The following is a 23,824-nucleotide window of genomic DNA, read 5'->3' as shown; positions in this document are numbered from 1 at the left end:
TTGGCCATTTCTTCGGTATCCGTATTTAAACAGTAAGAGGTAAGTTGGAACAGTTGAAACTGGAATTGGTCATATCCCCCAAACTCATTCTAAACCGCCTAAACTATCCTTTCAGATAATCTTTGCCGCAACTACACCACTTCGTGGACTGCAGCACCAAATCCGACGACGACAACCGCTAGCGAAATCCGGTTCCCCATGGAGGAATTCACCCTGCAGGACCAGCACTAACCCTTCGAGTTGCTCATTTTGCGTTTCGTTCTTTCTTTTCCGAACGGAAAATATTGTGTTTATGCATTATAATTGTGCTTATTCATATGTTATTTATTTCTTGAAAACCAATAAAGTAATTGAATTTATTCATAAGCATTGTTTTAATGTAAACAAAAGAGATGACAGTACCATGAACCGAACCACATACATAGTAACTGAAACCATTTCACGATGGTTAAACGTACTATGCTTTTGCATGTCTTTTACCATGCGCATAGTAAAATAAACTATGAAACCCAATTCAAAAATACCATGAAATGTAAACATTAAGCGGCATGGTAAATTCAACCCCTTCCATTGTAATTTCAAGCAGGAATCATGGTCTACCAAAATCAAGTAGTAAAAGTGTTTTATTTTAACCCTCGATACAGTCAGAATTACCATGTCCCTTTTTTCAGTGTATAGGTAAAAAGGTTTCAGACAAACTGCAAAAAAGTATGTTTTCCCATACAAAATCCCATATAAATTTCAATTGCAATGCGCAAAGTGTAGACGCAACCGATCGTGCTCAAATTTTGCACAGATACTCAGGACCCGAAACGGAATCAAAAAAGCTTTGATCTGAGAAAACGCTTCCTATGACCCATGCTCATGTGAGATGAATGGTGGTGTTTACACGTTCAATTCGCATTCAATAGGCTCCTAAAGGCCTATCTCAATTTCTGCATAATTCGATCAAGCATTGAGTAAAACGACATGTTTACTCATTTTTTAAGTATTCCTATTAGGTAAAGCCCATAAAATATATTTTCAAAAATTTTAATAATTTTTGCAACACTCCTTGTTTAGCACTAAATTTTGGGTAAATTTTGTTTACCGTGTATGTCAAACAGGAACATTTATTGTCAAAAGTGAGCCAATGTGGTGTCTTTTGCAACCCGCCGTTTCACTTTCGTTACGTCAAGGTTGACCTCGAATGTCAAACAATACCTGCTCATCATTATTTTATTTTCAAGTTTATTAACTATTCTGTTATTGTTTAAGTTCGGAAAAATTACCACTGAGATCAGAAAAGCATACTCTTTCGTGTTATGCAGCAAAACCGGGGAAATATTTTTCATTTTAGGACCCTATTGGGCATTTTCCATTGACTTGAATCAAGTCACTTGCACTGTCTAAACCAGGCATAAGGCTTGGTGGACACTTCTCGGTTGTGAGGAGCTTTAGATGACTAAACATCGACACTGACCACAATCTCGTTTTCAGTAAGATTCGAGCCTGGTTATCAACCGCGGTGAACTCAAGAATTCAGTGACTTTTGCTTTTCGATATCCAGCGCTTCTCATCAGGTATGACAAATGAGTACCAGCAGGAGCAGGATGAGCTTTACAAAGTGTGAACAATAATATGTTTTCAAGCTTGATAGCTTTATAACACGACAGGCTGAGTTGGGTTGGTTACGTGCCAGAAGAACGACAGCTAAAAAGAAAATTCAGTATATAACAAAGTGGGTCAACGTTGTATGGGGAAATAGTTATTTATACTAAATTTTATGCAATGTTTTTTTCATAATGCAACCCATTTGAGTTGCATAATGTTCATAATGCAACGGAAATGAGTTGCATAAGGAACATTATATAACTATTTTTGATTATGCAACTCATTTCAGTTGCATAATCAACCAGTTCGAAAAATTTGGCCATTATGATACCAAAATGAGTTATATAAAACATAAATTATGGTACTGAATTGCATAAATTAAATTTAATTCGCATCAACCCGGAACAAAGCTTTTTTTAATCGATATTAGCGTGCAAAACAACTGTGTAAAATTTGGAAAAAAATTATATGAAATTTAGTATGGGAAATCGTACTTTTTTCGCATTATACTCATAAGTTGAATTTGTTTTATCTAAATATTTGTAAATAATGACATTAATATCTAGTCTAGGAAGGAATAACTTATGAAAAATGTTATTCGTTTGGTAACTTAGGCCAAAAATTGAGATTTTTTTATTGATATTATTCTTTTACCTACATGTTAAATATTAAGCACCATTAGACACTCTGAACGTAATAACATTTGTCGGATCACTTTGCGGTCTTTGGCAAAGTCTTTCGGCATATTCTAGGCTATCCTTCAACGTCATTAGTTAGATCGTTTTAGACAAAAAAAAAATCAATTTATGAGAAAAATACAAAAAATACGTTTTCCCATACTAAATTTCATACAAATTTCAATCGCAATGCGGAATGCGGGGACACAACGAATCGCTCCCAAATTTTGTACAGTTGTTCTGGACGCTAAAAGGAATTGAAAAAGCTTTGTTCCAAAAAATCGACTTTGTTGACCCAGTCCAGTAAATAATCAGTTAGAGGCCTATGCTTCCGTAGCAGGCCGCGCACAAGATGCTTATTTGCGGTTGAAGAGGAACTCAACGTCCAGGAGAACTGAAAGCAATTGGCTAAGGACCGAGATGCTTCTTTCCAAAGATGCTTCATTCGGCGTAGGTTTGACGAAGCGAATTATTGCCCACCAACTTTTAAGTCAGATCAGTCATCTAAACGAAACTCACACAATTTAACATGTATGACGAAAAAAGTTGATCATTATTATAAAGAAATATGGATCTAACATTAAAAACGATAACCTATTAGAATCTAGTATTCACAATGACAATCTTCTCGTGCGTTTTTCCTTTTCGCGATACTTCTGGAGCTCTTCCTGGTAGGCATTGAGTTTCTTCTCGTATTCGTCCTCTTCGTACTCCATATCGGTGATGACGTTCTTAAGGTGCTCTATTTTAGCATTCAAATTAGTAATCTGTAAAGAGACAAAAAAATTGAATGAGTTAGTTATTGTAACGTTATGGTTATAATGGTTATACATATTCTAGTTAGCATCTAAAAGGTCTTATTATGATACATTATATCTACATACTATACAGTTACTGGTGGTCACCGGACCGCAAATCAGAGACTGCATAAGCCTTAGAATTGTTGACATCTTTCTTATTAACAATGTCAAAAATGCTTTTACATTTTTCATGTATGAAGTGGCGAAGATTAGAGCAGAATTTTAGGGTGGCGAAGTCTAGTGTTTTTACCCTATAACAGAAACATGTGCTCGATGATCAATCTGAGATTTGAATTATGAGAAGAAATCCACGTACTCCGGTGGGAATCGAACCCACGACTCCCAACTCGCTTGCCGGGCGCTTCTATCCCTTCAAGCTACGGAGTCACATGACTATCTCCGTCGCCAGTAGGCGTAGAACTGAATTCGATTCCACAGTCGCATGGTTTGCTTCTTTTTACAATGAAAACCTCCTTCGAATGGGATTAGATGAACATCTAACACATAAACTGTTGTACACATGTATGTCAAAGCATTTCCCAACATTGTAATGTCCACATGGCTTAATAAGCCAAAGCAAAATCAAAAAAAAATTAGGTCTTTCTTATTCTTCATTTAAATGACGCTACTCACCTGCAGTTTGTAGGGCAGAATAGCGGCCTCCTGTGCCTGTTTGAGCCGTGTTTGGAATGTGGCCTCGCGTTGCACACAGTACGACTCGAAATCGTCCGTCAGCTCGTTGCGCAATTGAAGTTCCTGATCGAGGATTTCCCGTTTCAGCAGTTGAATTTCCAGTTCCTTGTCCGCCAGCTGTTCCCGGTAGACGTTCGATTCGTATGCCAGTTCTTGTTTTAGTCTACGAGAGGGATATGGAAATACGTGAATGTTTCGAAAATGTATTGTATATTGTTAGTGTTCATACCTTTCGTTCTCAACCATAAGTTGATTGCAATCGATCCTAGCCGAAGGGCTGCTCGTGGCTTGTGCCAGGAAGAAGGAAAAGCGTGTAGTTCGGTCTCGCCGTTGGGTCGGTTTCCGTTGGAGTACAATTTGTTTGGCAATAGACGAGAAGTTCAGCACGTTCAGATTCTCGTCGTAGTACTCTTCAGTGGGATAGAGATTGACGATCATGGAGAGCTTTTCTTTGCCAAGAAGCGCCGACTGGATCAGCATGGTAAGTTTGGAATCACGGACTGGAACCAGCTCGGCCAGTTTCTTGGATTTCTGATTTTTATGAACAGTTTCCAAACATCTCCCGAGCACCATCAGCGAGGTGTTGATCTTCTGTGCTTCTTTTAGGCGGTCTCCGAAATTGCCGGTCTTTTTAAGACGTTCAGATCCGGCCAGGTCACAGAATTTGTAGACGGAATAGTTGATGAGCTGCTTTGTGAGCGAATACGAAACCACAGTCATGAAGAAGATACTGTGCGATCGACTAGAATTGCTGTTGACATCCGTCGATCCGTACGTTGCGCTTTGCAAGCCAAATTGCAGAATGTTGTAGGCATCCTCGCTGCTTCCGGCGAAAACGCAGGAAAGATCCTTTATGTAAGCGTTTCCTTCGTTGGAAAGAATTTTCATTGGCTTTCTCTTGCCGAAAATCGAATCCTGGCCCAGCAGATCGTATACGTTCTCGTTGTAGATTTCAACAAAGGAAACCCAAATAAACACCCGAATATCCGGATCTTTTGACGGTTGAAAGTCGTGTTCTTTTCGAATGATGGCCTTCATCCTGGAGTGACTTGCATCGTGGTATTGAAGCATTTTCTTCATGGATTCTACCTTTTTCAGTTCCCGGCAAACGGAGTCATCGTCCAGGAAACTTACCGCATTCTTGTCTACCTTTAGACCAGGATGTGGTGAGATGCTGTTGGCATTCTCCATAAAGACTTGCTCAATGGCCCTTGGTACAATGCCAGGATTGGCATGATTCCCAAGCAACGTGTAAGTTTTCCCTGACCCAGATGTTCCGTAGGTTAGAAAAGTAGCGCCTCTTTCACCAGAGATGTTCCGCATAGCCGGCTTAATACATCTGTCGTAGACCTCGGCTTGCGACACGGTATCATCGAAAATCTCGCTGAACGTGTACTGCCGCTCGGTGGAATTGTCATCGACATTCTTGGCCAAGAGTGAGTTCTCATGGATCCTAAAGGCCGCTTTATACGGATTACTCCGCAGGTGCGGTCGCAAACGAAGGCACACCCTAACCGTGTCATTATCCTTGGCGGACTCTTGTGGGGCGCTTTCCGCCGCTATCGGCGAGCTGCTTCTGTGAGATGGCGACGAAGAGCGCGAGGATGAACTCTGGCTGTCGTTCGACATTAGACTTTCCAAGTTGACGCGCGTGTTTGGCCGAGGACGCATCCTACGGTCTACGCTGTTTTCTCTAGCATGCAAAAAAGAAGGTAGGGCTCGTTTCATTGCGACTGTCTAGAAAATATCGGAGGTGATAAGCCTGTGTAGTCAAACTAAATTAAACCGTCGGAATGGAAGAATAGGAAATATTTCTTTGAAGCCTTTTCATGCTGTATGGACAAGTTAGACCATAGCTTTTTCAACTTTATTTCTTGACTACCCTACCGATGGATCGCATCACCGACACGACGGCGACTCCCAGATCTCCCATCCTTTCCGTCTAACAAATACCCCAGTCCGTGCTGGATGTGGTGATCTCGGTCTTTAGTAGCAACAACCAGCACTCTCTAACATTCCTTTCCCTTCCCAACTGACTATAGGGACGTGGCCGGCGCCGGTATTGATCCAAAATGTGCTAGAATTGCACTTTGAGAATAAGTGGAGTGTCCCAGCCCTTATTCATTTGGATCTCAGTGCAATTGGTACCAGCTCAGATCAATAACGGAGTAGCAACCATTGACATGTATAGTCAGATTTGATCGTTTTGATCGTTTTTATTTCTTGACTACCCTACCGATTACGCTTTGGTTCTTCTGCAAAGAGCGAGTAGACAACAGACTAGAGGGTTGCGAAAACTAAATATGAGAAACAAATAGTTAGGCAAATACAAAATGAAAGAAAAATTTCTTGATAGATAGAAGAAGAAATAAATGAAAGAATCTCCCGTTAGCTTAGTGGATTAGGCTTTGGATCCGGAGGCAATCCGGAGACGGCGTGTTCGATTCGGTTCCATTATCGAGGATATTGTTTCGGCTTCTTGGGCAGAGTGTATCATTGTGGTACTTGCACCTTGAATTATTAACTGTGGAAGTGCTCAAAGAACATTGTGAAGAGAGACAGGCCAAGTTTCAGTGAGAACGTAGAGCCAGATAGAAGAGAAAATGATAACTTTGGCTACTTAGAATAGTCATTCGATACTACACGTTTAAGAGGGAACCATTGCAATGCTATCCAGAACGAATAAAGCAATCAGTTTATCGGTTTATCAGAATGCGAATATATCTAGGAATCACGACAAACATACGACCTATTCAAATCGAACGAAAGAAGTTATATAACTATTTATAAAGCAAATTTATGAAATTGAGGGGCCCAAGTGGCAAAGTGGTGAAAGTGATCATTTTGTCGATTTTGAGCTGAGCATATCAAAAAATTCTTCAGATGTCAAACTTTTAGGAACTTTTTTATGATTACTTTTACGATTAGAAAAAATTACAATCAATTTGAAAAAATTGGGTCGTTTTTGAAACGCCATACCTTTGGGATAACAAATTGGTGAAAAAACTTTGAATCTCCTCATTTACTTGAAAGTAGATTTTTTTTCACTTACACCTTTTTGCCTCTAACTCCCTCGATTATAATTAAATCTTTCACCATTTCAAGAGTATACTTCGATGCTTTCAAGTAATTTTAATGTAAATTATTATCAATATCCTAGACGAAAAATAATAAAAAAATTGTTACAGTAATCAAGTGCACAAGTACATATATGAAAACAGCGTAGTCATTTGGCGCAGTGTGTGACTTTGAAAAACATAACCGTCGGTGCAATCAGGTCTTTTATTGACCAAGTTATATGAATAAATTGAACGTAGATTGCCAAGAACTCCTTCTAAATAGTAAAATCTGTTGAAATCTGCACGAGTTATACCTAAAATCCTGAGAATCGTCATATTTTGAACACGAATCCCAAACGTGAACACAAACCTGAGCCATCGCCCGTTGTGCATTGTTGATGCCCTATTAATACGCACAAATAAGTCGAAATACTTACATTTCCAGCATTGGAGCACTTTCTTTTGATTATTTAAACACCTAACCATATAAATCAAACACAAATTAGCAATTATTCTTCAAATAAACTTGTGAAAATAAATTCTAAACGTCTTTTTGGTTGCAATTCGTTAGCGGTTTCTTTTCTTCCAGCTGCTAAACACTGTCGCGTTCACACGGGAAACACTGAGTGACCGGTCGGCTGGTTTGAAATGAAATCTGAAGCGGAAATTTTCTCCACACGGTCACTCACATTAGGGCTACCAGAGTTGAAAACGAAATCAAAAATAAAAATAAATGCCTTTTGTCGTGATTTTATTATTTTTCATATTTTTTTTTGTTTTGATTTTTCACGAATAATCAAACTTTGGCGAGGCGAGATGGGCCGTGAGCGGTCTTAGCCGTCCGAAGAAACAACGAAATCGCCTAACTTAGGGGCTGTCCATAAACCACGTGGTCATTTTTTTTTGGGACTTCTCAACCCAAAACCCCCCCCCCCCCACCCCCCCGCGTGGTCATTTGTCCATACAATTTTTTTTAATCGTTCATACAAAACGGTCATTGGCCGACCCCCCCCCCCCCCCCCTCATGACCACGTGGTTTATGGACAGCCCCTTATATCTGACACCTTTTCGCCTTCTTTCATCGATTCAGGCGAAACCAGCTGATTTTGTTACGAAAACACAGAGTGCTGGTAGCTGCACAGAAAAAAAAAAACTGTTGTGTAATATTGTCGGGCCGCCACCAAACCGGACTTCGCACAATCAAGTCGCGACGCGACCCAACTCGCGACGTTTTTTAATCATGTTAAAAGTAGTGCGCATCCTTCCCGTTGTTGTCAGCCACACAGCGCACTAGATGCGAAACAGTTGCGACACTTGTGAACCAAGAAAATGGTAATTTTTGATTTAATGTCAGTCTTGATTCCAACCGGATAGACAATATTACATCTGAACTGCTGCAACCCGATCTATACGTCGGTTGTATGAATATTACACAGGACGATGTACACATAAGCGCAGTTTCGAGTTCAAAAGGAATTGCTCAAGAAACTTCTTGAGCGATTCCTGGCAGAAACTTTCTACGGTGACTGCCATTTGAATTGTTATTTCTTCGCAACTGCGTACTGCGATGGAAGAAAAACCGGTTTCTTGAGCAATTCAGGCAAGGAATTTCCCATGCATCAAGATAGGCTGAGAAATTCCTTCTGATCTGCAAACAGCGCTATAAGAACAAAAGATTTTACATCAAAACGATGTAATCGTACAGAGGAATCGTGATTACAATTGATTATTTAGTACATCGGAATGAGTTACATCGGGCGGGTTACATTTATTTTTCGCTGTGTAGGCTTTCTGTCAAGCTTTCTGTCACCCACCCACGGGAACGTTCAAAAATTACGTCCACTATTTTGGGGGAGGGGGGGTCTAAGAAAGTGTGACAGTACGTGTATTAGGTATTGGAAAATAGCGTGACAGAGGGGGGAGGGGGGGGTCTAGAAATCCCAAAAAACGATGGACGTAATAAATGAATCTTCCCCACTCTTAAACACCCTTCCAGTTATATTTTAATAGGGTACTGCAAGCACCTGATCTAACCTCACTTTGTCTGACAGTTCAGCGAGCTTGTTTACAAGGTGTTAGAATTTTTAACGAGCGGCGAAAATTTAATTTACTCCTTCCGTCCCGAAACCATTGTGATACGGAAATATCGATTATATTCAACTCTACTAGTACAAAACCAATCGTCTAATTACCGTTTTACTGAAATTGTATCAAAAAACAGTTTTTCCGGATCTCCGCTAGAGACTAAGTCCATGTAAACAAGCTCGCTGAACTGTCAGTGTACAGCTTCGTGACGTCATCTTGCAGTATCCTACACGGAAAAATATTATAACCCAAAGAATAAGTTTTAAAAACTCAAATTTGGCTAAACTGCTTAAAGTTTTAACTCAAAGTTGGGTTGTTTTCTCCCTCGCCCCACCGCAATGTTGTCGAAAACAAAGAGAGAAGCACCGACGCATCCGCTGCTCTTCCGTGGAAGAAGCCAAATTTGGGTTTTCTTGAATTAACCCAAATTTGCGTCATTTGAGGCCTCCGTTGGGTGAAAATAACTTACCACTGGGTTAATTTTTTTGCCGCTCTCAAACGAGAACTACTCACTCACCACTTTCGCTGTTTAACGCAAATTTGAGTTATTCCACGGAAGACCGGGATTGCGTCAAAACAACTTAAATTTGGGTTGATTTGTAGTTCAGTGTATCAAGGTGTTTATAAAATTTGTAACTGTCATAACTAAAAACAAGAACAGCAAGAACAGACGGTCACCCTCAATGTTCTAAATTTCACCAGGTTAGGCCCATCGGGTAAAGTGGTGTTTGTGATATGATAATTTTGAAGTAGTAGTCGTGTCATGTCAACTTCGGCAAGCCGAAATCGCACGAAGTTGCCGAAGGTGACGTCACGTTCCAGAAGCTGCGAACAAATTTTCTGGCGAACGTGACGTCGCGATCAGCTGATCGGTTTGTTTACATCTTTTTATCGACAAATACAGGCAAACATATACGTTCACCCGGACCTGTGAATAATTGACATCGGGTCACCCTGCGCCGATCTCAAAACCACTCAAGCACTCACATTCCTCAAAAGGACGCCACTCACTGTCAGCTGTCATCCACTTTGTCATTGAAAGCAGAATCGCAGCGCAGTGATTTGGAAGTCGGAGTGCAAAAGTAATTTTCTCCTAATTATCTCGTTCGTTCTTGGTGAAATCGTAGTTCCCTTTCGAAACCGAAGCTCTCCAAACTTGGCGGAAGTGCAATGGCCAGTCAAACCCAAGGAATCCAGCAGCTGCTGGCCGCGGAAAAGCGGGCTGCCGAAAAAGTGGGTGAAGCACGGAAAAGTAAGTAGGAGTGATTTTTTCTTTCTTCGGTGTTGTCTTTGGGGCAGATGAAAAATCAATAACAGGAAAGTCAGAGCGTCAGAGCCAGTTCCTTTGGCTGTTATCAGAAAACACAAGTTTGGCTTGTTAGATAAGAAGCAGAGCATGGGTTTGGAAGTCGATGATTAAATTTTTGTTTCTTTTTTTTTAGGGAAACAGCGTCGTCTGAAGCAAGCTAAGGAGGAAGCCCAGGAGGAAATCGAACGATACAGGCAGGAACGGGAGAGGCAATTTAAAGAGTTCGAGGCGAAGGTGAGCAGCTTCAGCTTTTTTGATATGTTTAAATGAAGGTCGACGATACGTTGACTGAATAATACATTAATCAAGGTTTAAATTAGACGAGCAATATTCGTTGCTTTGTTAGGAATGTTCTAGGGTAGCAAACCACTTGGGCAGCGGCCGGTATTTTGGGCACTCTTCGCTAAAACTCAGTCAATTTCAAACCAATTGACTTGAAATTGTGTACACGGCTAGACATACGTACCTCATCGCGTCTGAGCAGAAAAGTGCCTAAAATAGGACCTGCCGAGATGGTTCCACTTCCCTATATTATGTTTTTTCTATGATTGCCTGATACAACGGAATTAACTTTGAGGGCCCATATAGCCGAGGCGGTAAACGCACGGGTATTCAGCATGACCATGCTGAGGGTGACGGGTTCGATTCCCGGTTGGTCCAGGATCTTTTCGTAAAGGAAATTTCCTTGACTTCCTTGGGCAGTATCTTCGTGCCTGCCACACGATATACGCATGCAAAATGGTCATTGGCAGAGGAAGCTCTCAGTTAATAACTGCTGAAGTGCTCATAGAACACTAAGCTGAGAAGCAGGCTTTGTCCCAATGAGAACGTTACGCCAAGAAGAGAGAGAGAGAATAATGGCAATTTAGGATTCCTAAAATTGCAAAGATCTTCATATTTATGGCTTTTGTTTCCCACTAAAGCATTGGGATTGTAAAGGTTGATTAAGGTAATTAAGCTTGAGACACGAATTCGTAAAACATATGAGGACTTGTCTGCCGGTGGACGCATAAATGTCCCATATGCAAAAACAGACAATCGAGGGAAACGCGTTCAAAGTTCTAGAAAGTGAATTGTCCCAATTGCCACAATGATATAATTGAACTTATGTAGATATGTTTTCGGTAGGTTTGTTATCTTCGTCATGAAAGCTTTTTGTCGGCCAAATTGCCTGAAACTTGAAACTGAAACTAAAATTCAGCTGGGTTGAGCAGACATTCTAGGCCAACTTTGACTGAACGACTGGATATCTCGTGTATTGCCCGTTGTCTTATGTTTGTCTGTGCAACCTCTGGTTGAAGACAATGTAGTGTCTTTAAATATACTCGTTGGAAACTCCCAGAGGAACCCTAGGGGAATTTCCGGAGGAACTTTTAGAGGAATTCTAGGAAATGCTCGGAGGGAATTCCCAGAGGAACTTCTAGAAGAATACTCGGAATAACTTATAGAGAAATCCAAAAGATATTTCCAAACAGACTCTTAGAAAAATTCCCAGAGGAACTCTTGCAGTAATTCTTGGAGGGATTTCCGGGAGAACTTCAAGAGGAACTCCCAGAAATTCCGGAAGAACTCCTAAGAGAGTTCCCGGAAGATCTCAGAAGAATTCCATCAGGAATTCCCGGAGGAAGCTTCTGCAATCCCTAGATAAATTTCCAGTAAAATTTCCGGAGGAATTTCCAGTAAAATTTCCGGAGGAATTTCTAGAGGAATTCCTGGAGAAACTCCTAGAGGAATTCTCGAAGGAAACTCCCGCAATTCCCACAGGAATTTTCAAAAGAATTCTCGGAAGAATCCTTACTGGATTTTTTTGTTCGTGAATTTTACCTAATGCTAATTCTTTACACGTAGTAAAACTGCCGGAAGAACTCTCAGAATTTCTAGTAGAAAGCCTGGAGAAACTTCTAGAGAAATTTTAGGAAAAAAAACTAGAGAAACTCTTGAAGGAAACTCCCGCAATTCCCAGAGCAAGTTCTAGAAAAAATATGCGGAAGAAATTCTAGAGGAATTTGCGGAGCAATTCCTAGAGAAATGCTTTTAGGAAACTTCTGCAATTTCCAGAGGAACTTTTAGAAAAAATCCGGGTGGAAACTTATAGAGGACTTAGCGGAGAAACTCCAGGAGGAATTCCCAAATGAACTTTTAGAGGAATTCTCGAAGAAAACTCCCGCAATTTCCAAAGAAAATTTTAAAGAATTTCCGGAGCAACTCCTAAAAAAGCCCCCAGATGAACTTCTAAAGGAATTCCCTGAAGAAATCCTAGAGGAATTTTCAGAGGAAACTTTCGCAGCTCTCAGAGGAACTGCTTGAACAATTTTCGGAGGAACCCCTAAAGGAACTTTTAGAGGAATTCCGGGAGCAACACCTGGAGGAATTCCTGGCAGAACATTCTCAGGAATTCCCGATGAAACTTCTAGAGGAATGCTCAGAGGAACCTCCAGCAATCCCCAGTGGAACTTCTAAAAGAAATCCAAGATGAACTCTTTCAGGGATTCTCGGAAAAATGGAACGCCTAAAAATTCTTACATGTAACTCCTAGAGGAATTCCAGGTGGAACTTTTGGAGAATCTAAAGTAGAACTCTTGGAGAAATCTCAGGTGGAAATCCTTGAGCAATCATTGGTGGAGCAACTGTGGAAATTCCAGCTGAAACTCTTGCAGCACTCTATGGAGAAATTCCAACTACTGAAAATCCCGCAGAAGTTCAACCCAAAATTTTAAAATAAAGTGTTTAATCTAACTTTATTTTTAAATTTTGGGTTGAACTTCTGCGGGATTTTCAAATGAGTCTCGTAGGAGAATTCTGAGAATAAGATTAATCTCTTAATCTTGAGAGATAGCAACTTATCTATTTTGAAAGTAGAAAATAGTGAAAATTTCACGTATCCTGCAGGATTGAGAATTTTAAACAAAAAGAAGTCCTCAATAAACACTAAGTTGAGAAATAGACTTTGTCCCACTGGGGACGTTAAGCAAAGAATCAGAAGAAGTAGAAAGTATATACTAATAGTAACAATATATAAAATAACCATGTGCTCATTATAATTCCGATATTTTCCCCTTCTTCCAGCACATGGGCAGCCGCGAGGGTGTCGCCGCCAAGATCGATGCTGATACCGTATTGAAGATTGAAGAAATGAACCGTTCAATCTCCACAAACAAGGCAGCACTCATCAACGAGATTCTCAAGTTGGTGTATGATATTAAACCGCAGTTGCACAAAAATTACGAATACATGGTCAAGAAGTAAAACCGTGTCTCAACGCTACGCTGCAGTACTTTTAGGCGAGTATAAACCTGTGTAGAAATGTACCGTTTACTGGCCAACACACAATATAGTTAAAGATGGAAAAACGCAAATTTTTAGGTCTATTCGTACCCACCCAATCCATGTAAAAGTTCTGTTATCTACACAAAAAAGTGGTGTAAATAATTATTTCCAGATCCGAAGTAAAGTAGCAGTAGCAATTTTTTTTTTGTTTGTTTTCGTTATTGTATTGAGTTAAATTAGTATATTCTCCACTAAGTATTACCCAAGTAACTATTGCTCTTTGCAAACTGCTGGTCTACATGATTCACGTCGAATGAAAATTGGTATTCTTAAAAATGGTTTATTTGGCTGTAGCACCTATCTATTCGTCACAGGAAAAAAAGACATGACAATATTGCCTGTTATTATCTACTAAAAACTATTGCTCTCACATAACTGCGAAGTTAGATCTAATTGGTGTGTGATAAAACAAAAAAAATACAATAGAAAAATGCCGTAATTTGAATGAGTGAATCTCCTCATCACATGTTTAGATGTTCCCAGACAACTGCTTCTCCACTTCATATTAGTGTCAGCTACCTACTTATAGCCCAAGTGGCTCAACTTACTAAAAGTGTAAACGATGGCCATTCGCGTATGGTAGCGATTGTGAAGAACAATGTAGCTATTCGGTAACAGAACGTCAGAAAAAAATACAGCCATGTTAAGTACGAAAATTTATCGGAGAATTATATCGTTAACGGATAATATGCGTGTATGTATTGCTTTACCGGTATATATCACAGCCTCTGATTTGTGAATTATGACTACCGTGAGGTCGCCATGCACCGCTCGTTTCATATATTTTATATTCAAATCATATGAAACGAGCGGTGAATGACGACCTCACGGTACCTATTCTGTTATACTCTAGCCTACGGTGCGAACATGCTCCTCGACACCGTGGAATTGGTTTCTTGTCTGCGCTCACGCCCACGCCATTCTCATGAAATGAGAGAAGATGAGAGAATATTTGTGACCAGATTCAAAACACGGGTTTGATCCAATGTTCCACGCCAACCGATCCGGCAAAAATGCAAGGCAAAAAGAACTTTCCCGTGGTAGTTTAACGGAAAATTAAATTGACAACAAAATTAAAAATGAAGATAACGCGTTCTAGTGCGGAACGAACGTAGCAACGACGTCCATCTTACCATCATCTCCTAATCGGTGAGATCTGGTTGCACATTGCTAGGATCCATCGATAGGACAAAAAAATCTGTCCTCGATTCCATACGCCGACTGGAAGACGCTGCGATGGAAAGGTCCTTCGTTGAGGAGCTGGAAAACTTAGTTAGGGGATATTCCGAAAGGTGGGTGAACTACGCACCCATAGAAAGCAGTGGATCACAGATGACACCTAGGGAGAGATAGAGAAGCGAAGGAACGTCAAAGCCGAGATAGAGTGAGCGAAATCAAGAAGAGCCAAAGCCGTAGCCCGTAAGCGCTATTCGGCTCCGGAGGCGGAAGTGAAACACTTATGTAAAGAGCATGAGGGGACTTCCTACCGCTTCCTACCTTCGACCAAGAGCAAATAACGGCGACATTCGTTACCTCTACGATGTCTCGCGTTGTCTTAGTGGAACTAAGATGAATGCTATGATGCCCGTGAAAGGCAACACTTGTTAACCGACCCGATTGACCAGTTGAAAGAGTTCGTGTACTTGGGCTCACTGGTGACCGCCGACAACGACACCAGCAGAAAAATTCGAAGACGCATTGTGGCAGAAAATCGAGCTTACTTTGGACTCCTCAGAACTCTACGATCGAACAAAGTAATAGATGAACAACCTAGGGCTGAAAATCTCTATAATAAAGTAATAATAATAATAACAATAATCAGCGAATAAAGCTCGTTATCACGCTATCTACAAAACGGTGATTGGATCGATGGATCGGGCACAAAACATGGACATTATGTGCAACCCACCCTTGGAGTTTTCGAACGGAAGGTGTTGCGTTCCATCTACGGGACCTGGAGAAGGCGAATGAACCACGAGCTGCATCAGCTGCTGAGAGAACCAATCCGATTAAAATGGTTCTCGATAGCCATCCGACCGGTACAAGAAGACGTGGCGCGCAGCGAGCTGAGGTGGGTAGAGCATGTGAAGGACGATTTGCGGACCGTACGCAGAGTGCGGAACTGGAGACGCACAGCCATGGATCGAGTGGAATGGAGAAGATTCCTACGTACAGCAGACGACACTCAGGCCTTAAGGTGTTAGTACACAGGACCAAATATTTGTCCAAAAAGAAACCAATGCTCAAATATCTTGTTTGACTCGATCGAATTTTGATTAGTGTCAAACTGATGTTGTTTCTTGAGTTTTTTCCTTGTCAAATATTTGACCCTGTGTACTTCAGGCCATAGTCTGGCCGGTAAAATATGTAAGTGATGGTAATTTACAAGTGATCCAAATTTTCAAACAGTATGGTAGTTCGGTTCCAGCCGCCTATTATAGGTATAGGATATTTCGGATCAATACAGAACACTATTCACGATAAATCTTTTATAGAATGTATTAATGCGATGCACAGTTCTTGCCTTCTTTAGCCGTTATGAGCACATACTATAGTTTCCTTCTTACAAAGTGTTCAATACCTTCCACTACTTTTAAAGTAAGGTATATATTTAGTTTAGCCTAAATAGAATTAAATATTATAGTCTTATTGATGTAGGATTAAAGAAAAAAATATAGTTTGCTTATATCATTTTGTAGGCTCTTATTAGACTGGCACAGAATACCAAAAGGAAAGAGAAGAAATAGTTGGCCATTTGAATTGTCAGGAATAATACACGTCTTGAGTACACATACGTGTGTGTGGGGCGTAGCGCACTCTTTAAGTGCTAGAAAGTAAGAAATTTCAGCAAAAATAAAACGCTATTCATGACGAGTTTCACGATGGAAAAACACTACAATTAGGCACATTCAGTAAGTTTTTATTATTGTGTTGTTCTATGTTTAAGATGAGAAAAATAAAGTGGCTTTAGCTCTACTCTGTCTAACGGACTCGTGTGATTTCGTAAACTAAGGTTAATTAGCCAACGAGCTGGCGGTGTGGAACAAAGAGGATCTAATTTTACTCTCGAGTTGCGATGATAGTACACTTTGCACCTCGTGAGCTGGTGAAGTAATTCTTGCTTTCACGTGAAGGATGTACATCCAAAGCTTTGCATGCGAGAAAATATCATGTTTATGTCGTATATTTTTTTCTTCTTAATGCTATTGTAGAGCGTCCGATGAACAGCATATAAATTGCAACAACATTTCTATGTTTTCTCCACAGTGATACCCCACAAAAAGTTGCCAAAAAACGTGAAAAAATGCTCTAGTGATTTCCGACCTGTACTTACCGCTGTGTTACTACAGCTGTGTTTGTTCCCGACACACAAAGATTATTAAGAGTCAGCTTTCTCTTCCGGAATTGCCGTCGGAGTCGTTACGGAATTGCGGCGTTCGTCGTTCTGCAAGTCCGACAAGCTTTGCACCGAGCTTGACCGTGAGGATACTTTCGACTAAAAAAAAATAAAAATTGCACCTTTGCTCAAACCGTTTTGTCCACTGTGCCTTAGCTTACCTTAACGTTCTCGTAGGCCGATCCAACCCTTTCTTCAAAGGATCGGAAAGAATCCGACTGTTTCATCTCGGATATCTTCTGCGTCATCTTGCTGGTGATTCCACCTAGGACGGATGTAGTTTTTCCGGCCGTTGTTTTGAGGGCCGTTTCAGTTTTTTGATAACTGTAACACATTAAAAAGTAAACAGAAGCTCATCAGTTGTGAAAAGTTTTAGTTTTGTCATATAGTTTCAGAGGATCTATCCCGTTTGACATAATGCCGTTAAGCATACAGTAATTTAGCATAAATTTATTTCGAATAGCAGTCGTTTGTCATAATGGTAATATAGTTTACTTAATCGGCTTTTTGCAAAACAGGATAGACCCGTTTCACATGGGTTAGTAACACCAAGGGATGAGAAATGTTTTAAGGGTTTTCGGGGACTTTCAACATGCGTTTCTTCATACGACCAATTGGACAGTTTACAACAGTACTCACCCCTTTGCTATCCTACATGCGCAAAAGCGGAAGCCAGCGGTTTGTTTCAAGAAAGACAATAAATAGGCAAGGGAAATGCATATCGTTATCATGGGCTAAGGCGGTTTGTTTTAAATGTTGGTAAAGGATTGAGAAGTTTGCATTTGATTTAAACGTGTCACAAAAGGATTGAAACAAAGAAAAATAAGAGATAAAGTGAAGCGGTACAGATGATGTTAGAAAGGAAAAATTGAGATGATTAAAAACAAGAAAACGACAGACGGAGGACACATCCAATATTCAGATGGAAATACTTACATTGGGGCACTGGTGACTGCTGTAGTGATTTCCCCAACTTTGGTCTCGACCGTTTGATAACTTAAACGAAATGAAAATAAAATATAAAGCAAAATAAAACAGAACTCAATCATAAATAGCGGATTTTAATTATAAACTAAGAACAACAGAATACATCAGTTTACAATTGATTTGCAGTAATGTGCATAACAAATAACGCGGATATGCAACATGATATGATACTAGATATCGCCATGCAAAATACACAACACTAGAGCTACCGGTTCCTACTTACACGTTGCTTTCCTTGACATTCTTCAGGCCCTGGCTAACATCGTCGGTGATTTCCTTCCACACGGTGATGCCCAGCTTGCGCTTCAGTTCGCTGGAATGTCGAATCTTGGACTGCAGCACGGTCCGCAGAGTGGTGATTTCTTCCTCCACTCGGGCCAGTTCCTGTTGGTGAAAAATAAATAAGTAATATGTAATACTGTTTGAAAAAGCGTAAAAGTTAATTCTAGGAATACGTAACATACGCATTAGTAGCAGCATTTATGATTTTAAAACCCAAATCCATGGCAAGAAACACTTATACAATTGAATTCATTTGCTTAATGTCATGCCTGGATTTTGCCGGCTTATGTTAGGAGTTCTACTTAAAATCCCACTAGTAAGCAATCAAAAGCAGTGGTCTGATTAGAAATCTTCCAATACATTCTAAAAAAGTAGCACGTAAGGAATATGACTAGTATATCTTGCATGTGATTCTCTGAAAATATCGGAAGAAACTGATCTAAGATATCTCCAATAAATTCGACAACGGTTTCCCGAACCGGTGTAAGAGGTTCATCACGAGATTTATCAAAGCACTAGAGAGTGAGTCTCCTGCGAATCTCATCAGGCTAATAATCTGCTAAAGAATCAATCATGGAATCAATGCAAGAAATCCGCATCTTTTTAATAAATCGCCAAGACTCTTGCCAAAAACTATCAAAACAAAATCTCGGGAGTTTCTCTTGTTTCCTTGCCTTTTTTTATGTAGAGTATTTTTGTGCCTGCCACACGATATACACATACAAAATGATGGTATTCGCAGAGAAAACTCCACAATTGATAATTAAGTCTATGGTGGAAGTACTCATAGAAAACTAAGCTGAGAACAGGCTTTGTCTCAGTTGGAAAGTTACGCCAAGAAAAATTAGATGGTCCGACCATTTCCTCTTGAAAAAGAGTTTGATGTTAAAAAAAATAACAGAACATAAACTAGTCTTACTTTGGCTGGGCGAAACTAAAAAAAATACTGAAATAATCAAAGAATTCAGATCTTTTTTAATTTTTTTGGGAGTTGATTCTTTTTATATTTTACCAATTATTCATTCATAAAACCGGAACATTACTGTACTAAATTAGAATTGCCAGATGATTAACTTTGATCCCAGAGGTTTTCTTGACTGTTCCCCAAAAGCTGCATTTTTTACTTTTGTTAATTTCTTTCGGAAGAATAGCCTAGCCATCCTTGCAGTCTTTGTCAACCAACTTTTTGATGAGACATTCAGACATTTTGCGTGAGTGTGTTTTTTGTCAGATGCTCTTATACGAACTCTGCCCGATTTTCTCCCTTGTCACATATCCAAGTTGCCCATCCGGTTAGTTAACCTTATAAAAGGTGAATTGCTTTCCCATGGGAATGGATGCATGTTAATTTTGAGCAACATTTACTTAAAATGGGAATATTTGGATTCATCATGGCTTCCAGATTAAATATAAACGTTTTAGCAAAACATAAAACAAGAGGTTTTGAATCTTCTGACCATCTGTTCAGCTGGGTGCTCCCATTTTGATCCCATTCAATACGAAGGATCGAAGCGCTGTTTGTTTTGTTTCTTATTTTTGTATTTTTTAAATGGAAGTGAGAAAGTATGATAATAAAAAGAACAAACTGTGCAGTAATAGCATTGTTTTTAGAAACGAAGAATTTGAGAGACGTATGATTAATAATAGTCTCCAGATAGCCTAGTGGTTAAGGCTATGGATCGCCAATCCGGAGACGGCGGATTCGATTCCCGTTCCAGTCGGGAAAATTTTCTCGACTCCCTGGACATAGTGTATCATTGTGCTTGCCTCACATTATACAAATTTATGCAATGGCAGGCAAAGAAAGCGCTTCAATTAATAACTGTGGAAGTACTCAAAGAACACTAAGTTGAAGCGAGGCAGGCCAAGTCCGAGTGGGGACGTAGAGCCATAAAGAAGAAGAAGAAGATGATTAATAATGACACCGTGACCCTATCGGCAAGAAAATGTTCTTGAATTCCTTTGACGACCATCCATTTAACTGCCGCAATTCGCATAACTGTTCCACGTTTGCTGGGTTTCCTATTCACATGAGACTGTTGTGCGATTGAAGACAGTAAACTTAAGGTGAAACATCAAGAAATCCCACTGAAATTTTGCATACACACTCAAATCTGACGAATGAAGCATCGAACCAAGCCGCACTTGGATATCCTAGCTTTGCTTACTTGCAAAAAGAGGCAGCTTTAACTAATCGAACACATGTGTTTACGAATTTTCAAGATTGATGTCCTTGAAAAGTGAGTAGGGGATCAAGTCGGCCATGCTGGTAGCCATATTTGTACTCTCTGATGTTTCTCCTTGATAAAGAATTACAGAACAATAGCTCAAATTAATGGTCGCAGTGGTACTATATCCCCAAAAAGAGAAAACAAGAGTTCATAAAGAAAATCGAAATAATTATTTTTTAAATTACAAAATGTGCAATAACAAACTTACCTGGCTCCATTCAGCACGCTGTGCCTCTTGTTCTTCGAGGGTCAGGCCGGAAAATTCCTGAGCAATTTCGGCCGAGCTCACCGAACCGACGGGAGATGCGTCGGACAATTTTCCAGAATTGTCTGAAATTGAAGAAGAAAGGGTACGGTGTAAACATAGATATTTATCTATTTATGGTTAAACAAGTGTTAGATCAAAATTACGCAAATTCGCCCTCATTGCTGTTTTCTACCGGCGGTAATAACTGTTTTAATAATCACGTCCATTGTGTGTGGGAACTCATAAATAGAGGCAAAGAAATGGCATTCAGGCTACGCGTTGAGCAAGCCACCACGTAGGTGCGATTCGTTCCGCATCGGCTCTTGTATCTATCGTAAACGATGGATTGGTGGAATATGAAGAAAAAAATGCCAAACGTGTGGCTTTTTGCAACAGGTGAGTTCTGCGATGTACAACAAGTGTATAGTAAGGTACATGTGTTGACCGACACACGTTTTAGTACAATGTTGAAAGACAATACGATACCCAAGCGGAAATGTTAGTGGGTTTCTTGGGTACTCTGTTTACTAATAGGTTCCTGAATATATCGTTATATTTATCTATGCTGTGCATTATGTCTAAGTTGGAAACAACGTGATCTTTATCTTATTATGACGTTAATGCAAGTCAGTGATCTGACTTGACCTTGATGGATCTGACCTATCTACGGCGATTTAACTTCATTCAAGATGATATTTTTCAGGAACTATTTTTTGAAAAATTATTCAGTAATTAGAATCAGAAACACATAGTGATCCTATATAAGGCGGATAACTAATATAACTTATAGTAACTAATAAACACCTCAACCACCATCAGCTGATTCAATGTAGACATTGTAGACGCACGATATAATAGGTCGATCAACAAAGCACGTGCGTTGTGGAACAAACAAGGCACGTAGAAGGAAGGAATCAAATAAAAAATAACTGCCAGACGAAAACGAAAGGAAACCCAAAATCCGCTAGAGTTGAGCTGGGTGTGTTGTGTACAACAATTAACTGCAACAGCTTAAAAATTGAATCGCAAATATGTCTCTGCGGACGGAAAACCGGCAATGAATGTGAAAAGCGCGATGACCATGAAATATGACATTCGTTTGAACATATGATATTTTTGGGGCGATTTCACGCCAGTTGATGCTTGCTGCGACGAATGAACTAGTGCAAAAAGGAATTGAGAAAGTGTTAATTTTTCAATTGATGGCTTCGGAATCTTGGAAAGACATTCCACATTGATTAACGCTGTATTGCGAAAAAGAAAACAGATGATTTTAAAGTTGGATTCAACTTACAAACTTAAAAATAGTAAATGAATAAAAATAAATGCAAGCTGTTGGCCATTGAAGTGCTAGGTATTGTGTAAAGAGTTCTAAGATCGATTGTGAAGATTATCGATCTTCCCTTTTTGTCATTCTTGCTTCGCTACATTCATTTTTGATGGAAAATCTCTCAGTCATGAAATTATTTTGTTATTATACAGCAGCATTTTGACAAATCGACTTTTATGGCAAATGAACCAAGTAACTAGAACCCCAATAAATTTAGGTAACCAAAATTTACGGTGATCGGAAGTACAAGCTGGAGGTACCGTAAACCGGGGTCAAGTTGATCAGCGGGAAGAAATTGAACATACGGGCACTACATTGTAATTCCATACTAGGAACTCTTAAGCGTCATAATGATCTTAAACTTTTTACGTCAGTTGCTTCTTAGATGTCTAGAGATGAGTGTAGACTGATATTTATTTAGAAACATGTTAGTTTTGCCTTATTTATTTAAGAATTTTCAATGTATTTCTCATTTGGCTGAAATCATTGCTACTAAGCAATCGACTGCTAATAGGACTTCCCGTAAATTCTCTGTTTTAACATTTTTGGACTTGGTTGGGAAGTTATCTAGCTAACCAGAACATGAAATAGTTAATAATTATTTATTGTGATAGAAATCACTAATTTCAAATGAAATGGCCTATCCTTAGGCGTTTAAGGGGAAATTTCAAAATTTAATTTAGCATTTTAAGTATTAAATTCACTAGTTGTAAGATTTTAAACGCGTTATTCGGTTTTAGAAGAGCAAAATTAAGCGGAGAAGAAAATGTTCCTTTCAAACCGATGCTTAACTGTATACTGATCAATTTCGCCCCAAAGTAGCACTTCCAATTTTTTAATTTTTGAGTTTTTTAACTTAAAGTTTAAATTTGTTGAATAAAATTCTGTCACATGGTTCCATGGAGATCCACTGGGTACTGGTTTTACAGGAATTCTCTTGGCAATATTTAAATTACCACTGATGTTATCTGCCAAAGGTGTTTTAAAGTGATCAAATTGACCCCGGAATACGATATATTATTATGAATTCGGTTGGAAATAAAAATAATATTTTTGCTAATTTTGAGTTGTTTACAACATACATCGGAAGTGACGTATATGAGAGTGTATAACTGAACGCGCACACAGCGCACTATACCCGATACTAAAAAAAGTGTCGCTAGTCAATACGTCGCTATTCGGTTTGGTGCTGGCGCGATAATACAATTTTCTCTCTTTTTAGTGAACATTTTCAGGCATATCATTCGCTTCGTGAAATTGGTGTACAAATGACATGCGGTTCATAAAATGTACAAATTACAATTAGCCGCTGCAGCTTGAAAGTGGTTCTAGCAATCGCTAGAACCGTAATCGATAGATGAAACATATTTAAGTAAAATATTGGCATGGATTCGTACACTGATCCGTTAATTGCAAGGCATATGCCTAACCTCTCGGCTATTTCACCGAGTTAGAAGATAGATGATAAATATCATACTGGTTATAGGTACAGTATGCGGCAGCAAAAAATGCGAAAGTGTTTTTCAACTTCAAACCTCATTTCCGTCCATTTGACATTAACCAATCTATGTTTCAACGTTCCATGATCTATAATAGGCTAGTTTTCTGAAAAGTTAATTAAAAAATTTCCCATTTTGGTCACTAACCTTTACAGGGCGGCGCCTGAAGATGAAGACAACCAGAATTTTCAAACCGCAGAAAATCGCACAGGTTGCTAAATTTCGCATCTGATAAAACAAAAATTTTGATTTTCTCTACAATATCATCAAATAGGGTATCGGGATGCTTCGTTGGCATAGTCCCCTCG

The 23,824-nt window shown here is 39.5% G+C and overlaps 3 protein-coding genes across 6 annotated transcripts in view; 1 reads left to right on the top strand and 2 right to left on the bottom strand.

Moving 5' to 3' along the window:
• Nucleotides 1-2,802: 2,802 nt before the first annotated feature.
• On the bottom strand, nucleotides 2,803-7,450 carry LOC109403803 (kinesin-like protein subito). Of its 2 annotated transcripts, none has more exons than XM_029866504.2 (4): nucleotides 7,260-7,450; nucleotides 3,993-5,500; nucleotides 3,704-3,926; nucleotides 2,803-3,037 (listed from the first exon to the last, which is right to left on the bottom strand). In XM_029866504.2, exons 2-4 carry the CDS (start codon nucleotides 5,489-5,491, stop codon nucleotides 2,882-2,884), a joined length of 1,878 nt encoding a protein of 625 aa, XP_029722364.2. In that variant the 5' UTR covers nucleotides 5,492-5,500; nucleotides 7,260-7,450; the 3' UTR covers nucleotides 2,803-2,881. The 2 variants fall into 2 exon arrangements, with proteins under 2 accessions (XP_029722364.2, XP_029722365.2); XM_029866505.2 differs by having other exon boundaries at nucleotides 3,993-5,456; nucleotides 7,260-7,449.
• A 2,476-nt stretch (nucleotides 7,451-9,926) lies between these two features.
• LOC109406369 (V-type proton ATPase subunit G) lies at nucleotides 9,927-14,230 on the top strand. The gene is made up of 3 exons (XM_029866407.2): nucleotides 9,927-10,159; nucleotides 10,350-10,450; nucleotides 13,283-14,230. The coding sequence occupies exons 1-3, from the start codon at nucleotides 10,078-10,080 to the stop codon at nucleotides 13,460-13,462; spliced, it is 363 nt and encodes a 120-aa protein (XP_029722267.1). The 5' UTR covers nucleotides 9,927-10,077; the 3' UTR covers nucleotides 13,463-14,230.
• A 1,796-nt stretch (nucleotides 14,231-16,026) lies between these two features.
• The window catches only part of LOC109406379 (tumor protein D54), a 61,259-nt gene continuing 53,461 nt past the window's right edge, over nucleotides 16,027-23,824 (bottom strand). For 2 of the 3 annotated variants that reach the window (XM_029866414.2, XM_029866411.2), the window contains exons 2-6: nucleotides 20,649-20,770; nucleotides 18,151-18,311; nucleotides 17,877-17,936; nucleotides 17,102-17,264; nucleotides 16,027-17,039 (exon numbers count right to left, since the gene is read on the bottom strand). In XM_029866414.2, coding sequence (XP_029722274.1) covers nucleotides 16,923-17,039; nucleotides 17,102-17,264; nucleotides 17,877-17,936; nucleotides 18,151-18,311; nucleotides 20,649-20,770 — 623 coding nt within the window. In that variant the 3' untranslated portion in view covers nucleotides 16,027-16,922. The remainder of the gene's footprint in view (nucleotides 17,040-17,101; nucleotides 17,265-17,876; nucleotides 17,937-18,150; nucleotides 18,312-20,648; nucleotides 20,771-23,824) is intronic. The other variant, XM_029866413.2, reaches the window with a different exon arrangement.

Source organism: Aedes albopictus, chromosome 2, assembly GCF_035046485.1.
Source record: "Aedes albopictus strain Foshan chromosome 2, AalbF5, whole genome shotgun sequence".
NCBI lineage: Eukaryota > Metazoa > Arthropoda > Insecta > Diptera > Culicidae > Aedes > Aedes albopictus.
This window is presented reverse-complemented; position numbering and strand designations above follow the sequence as displayed.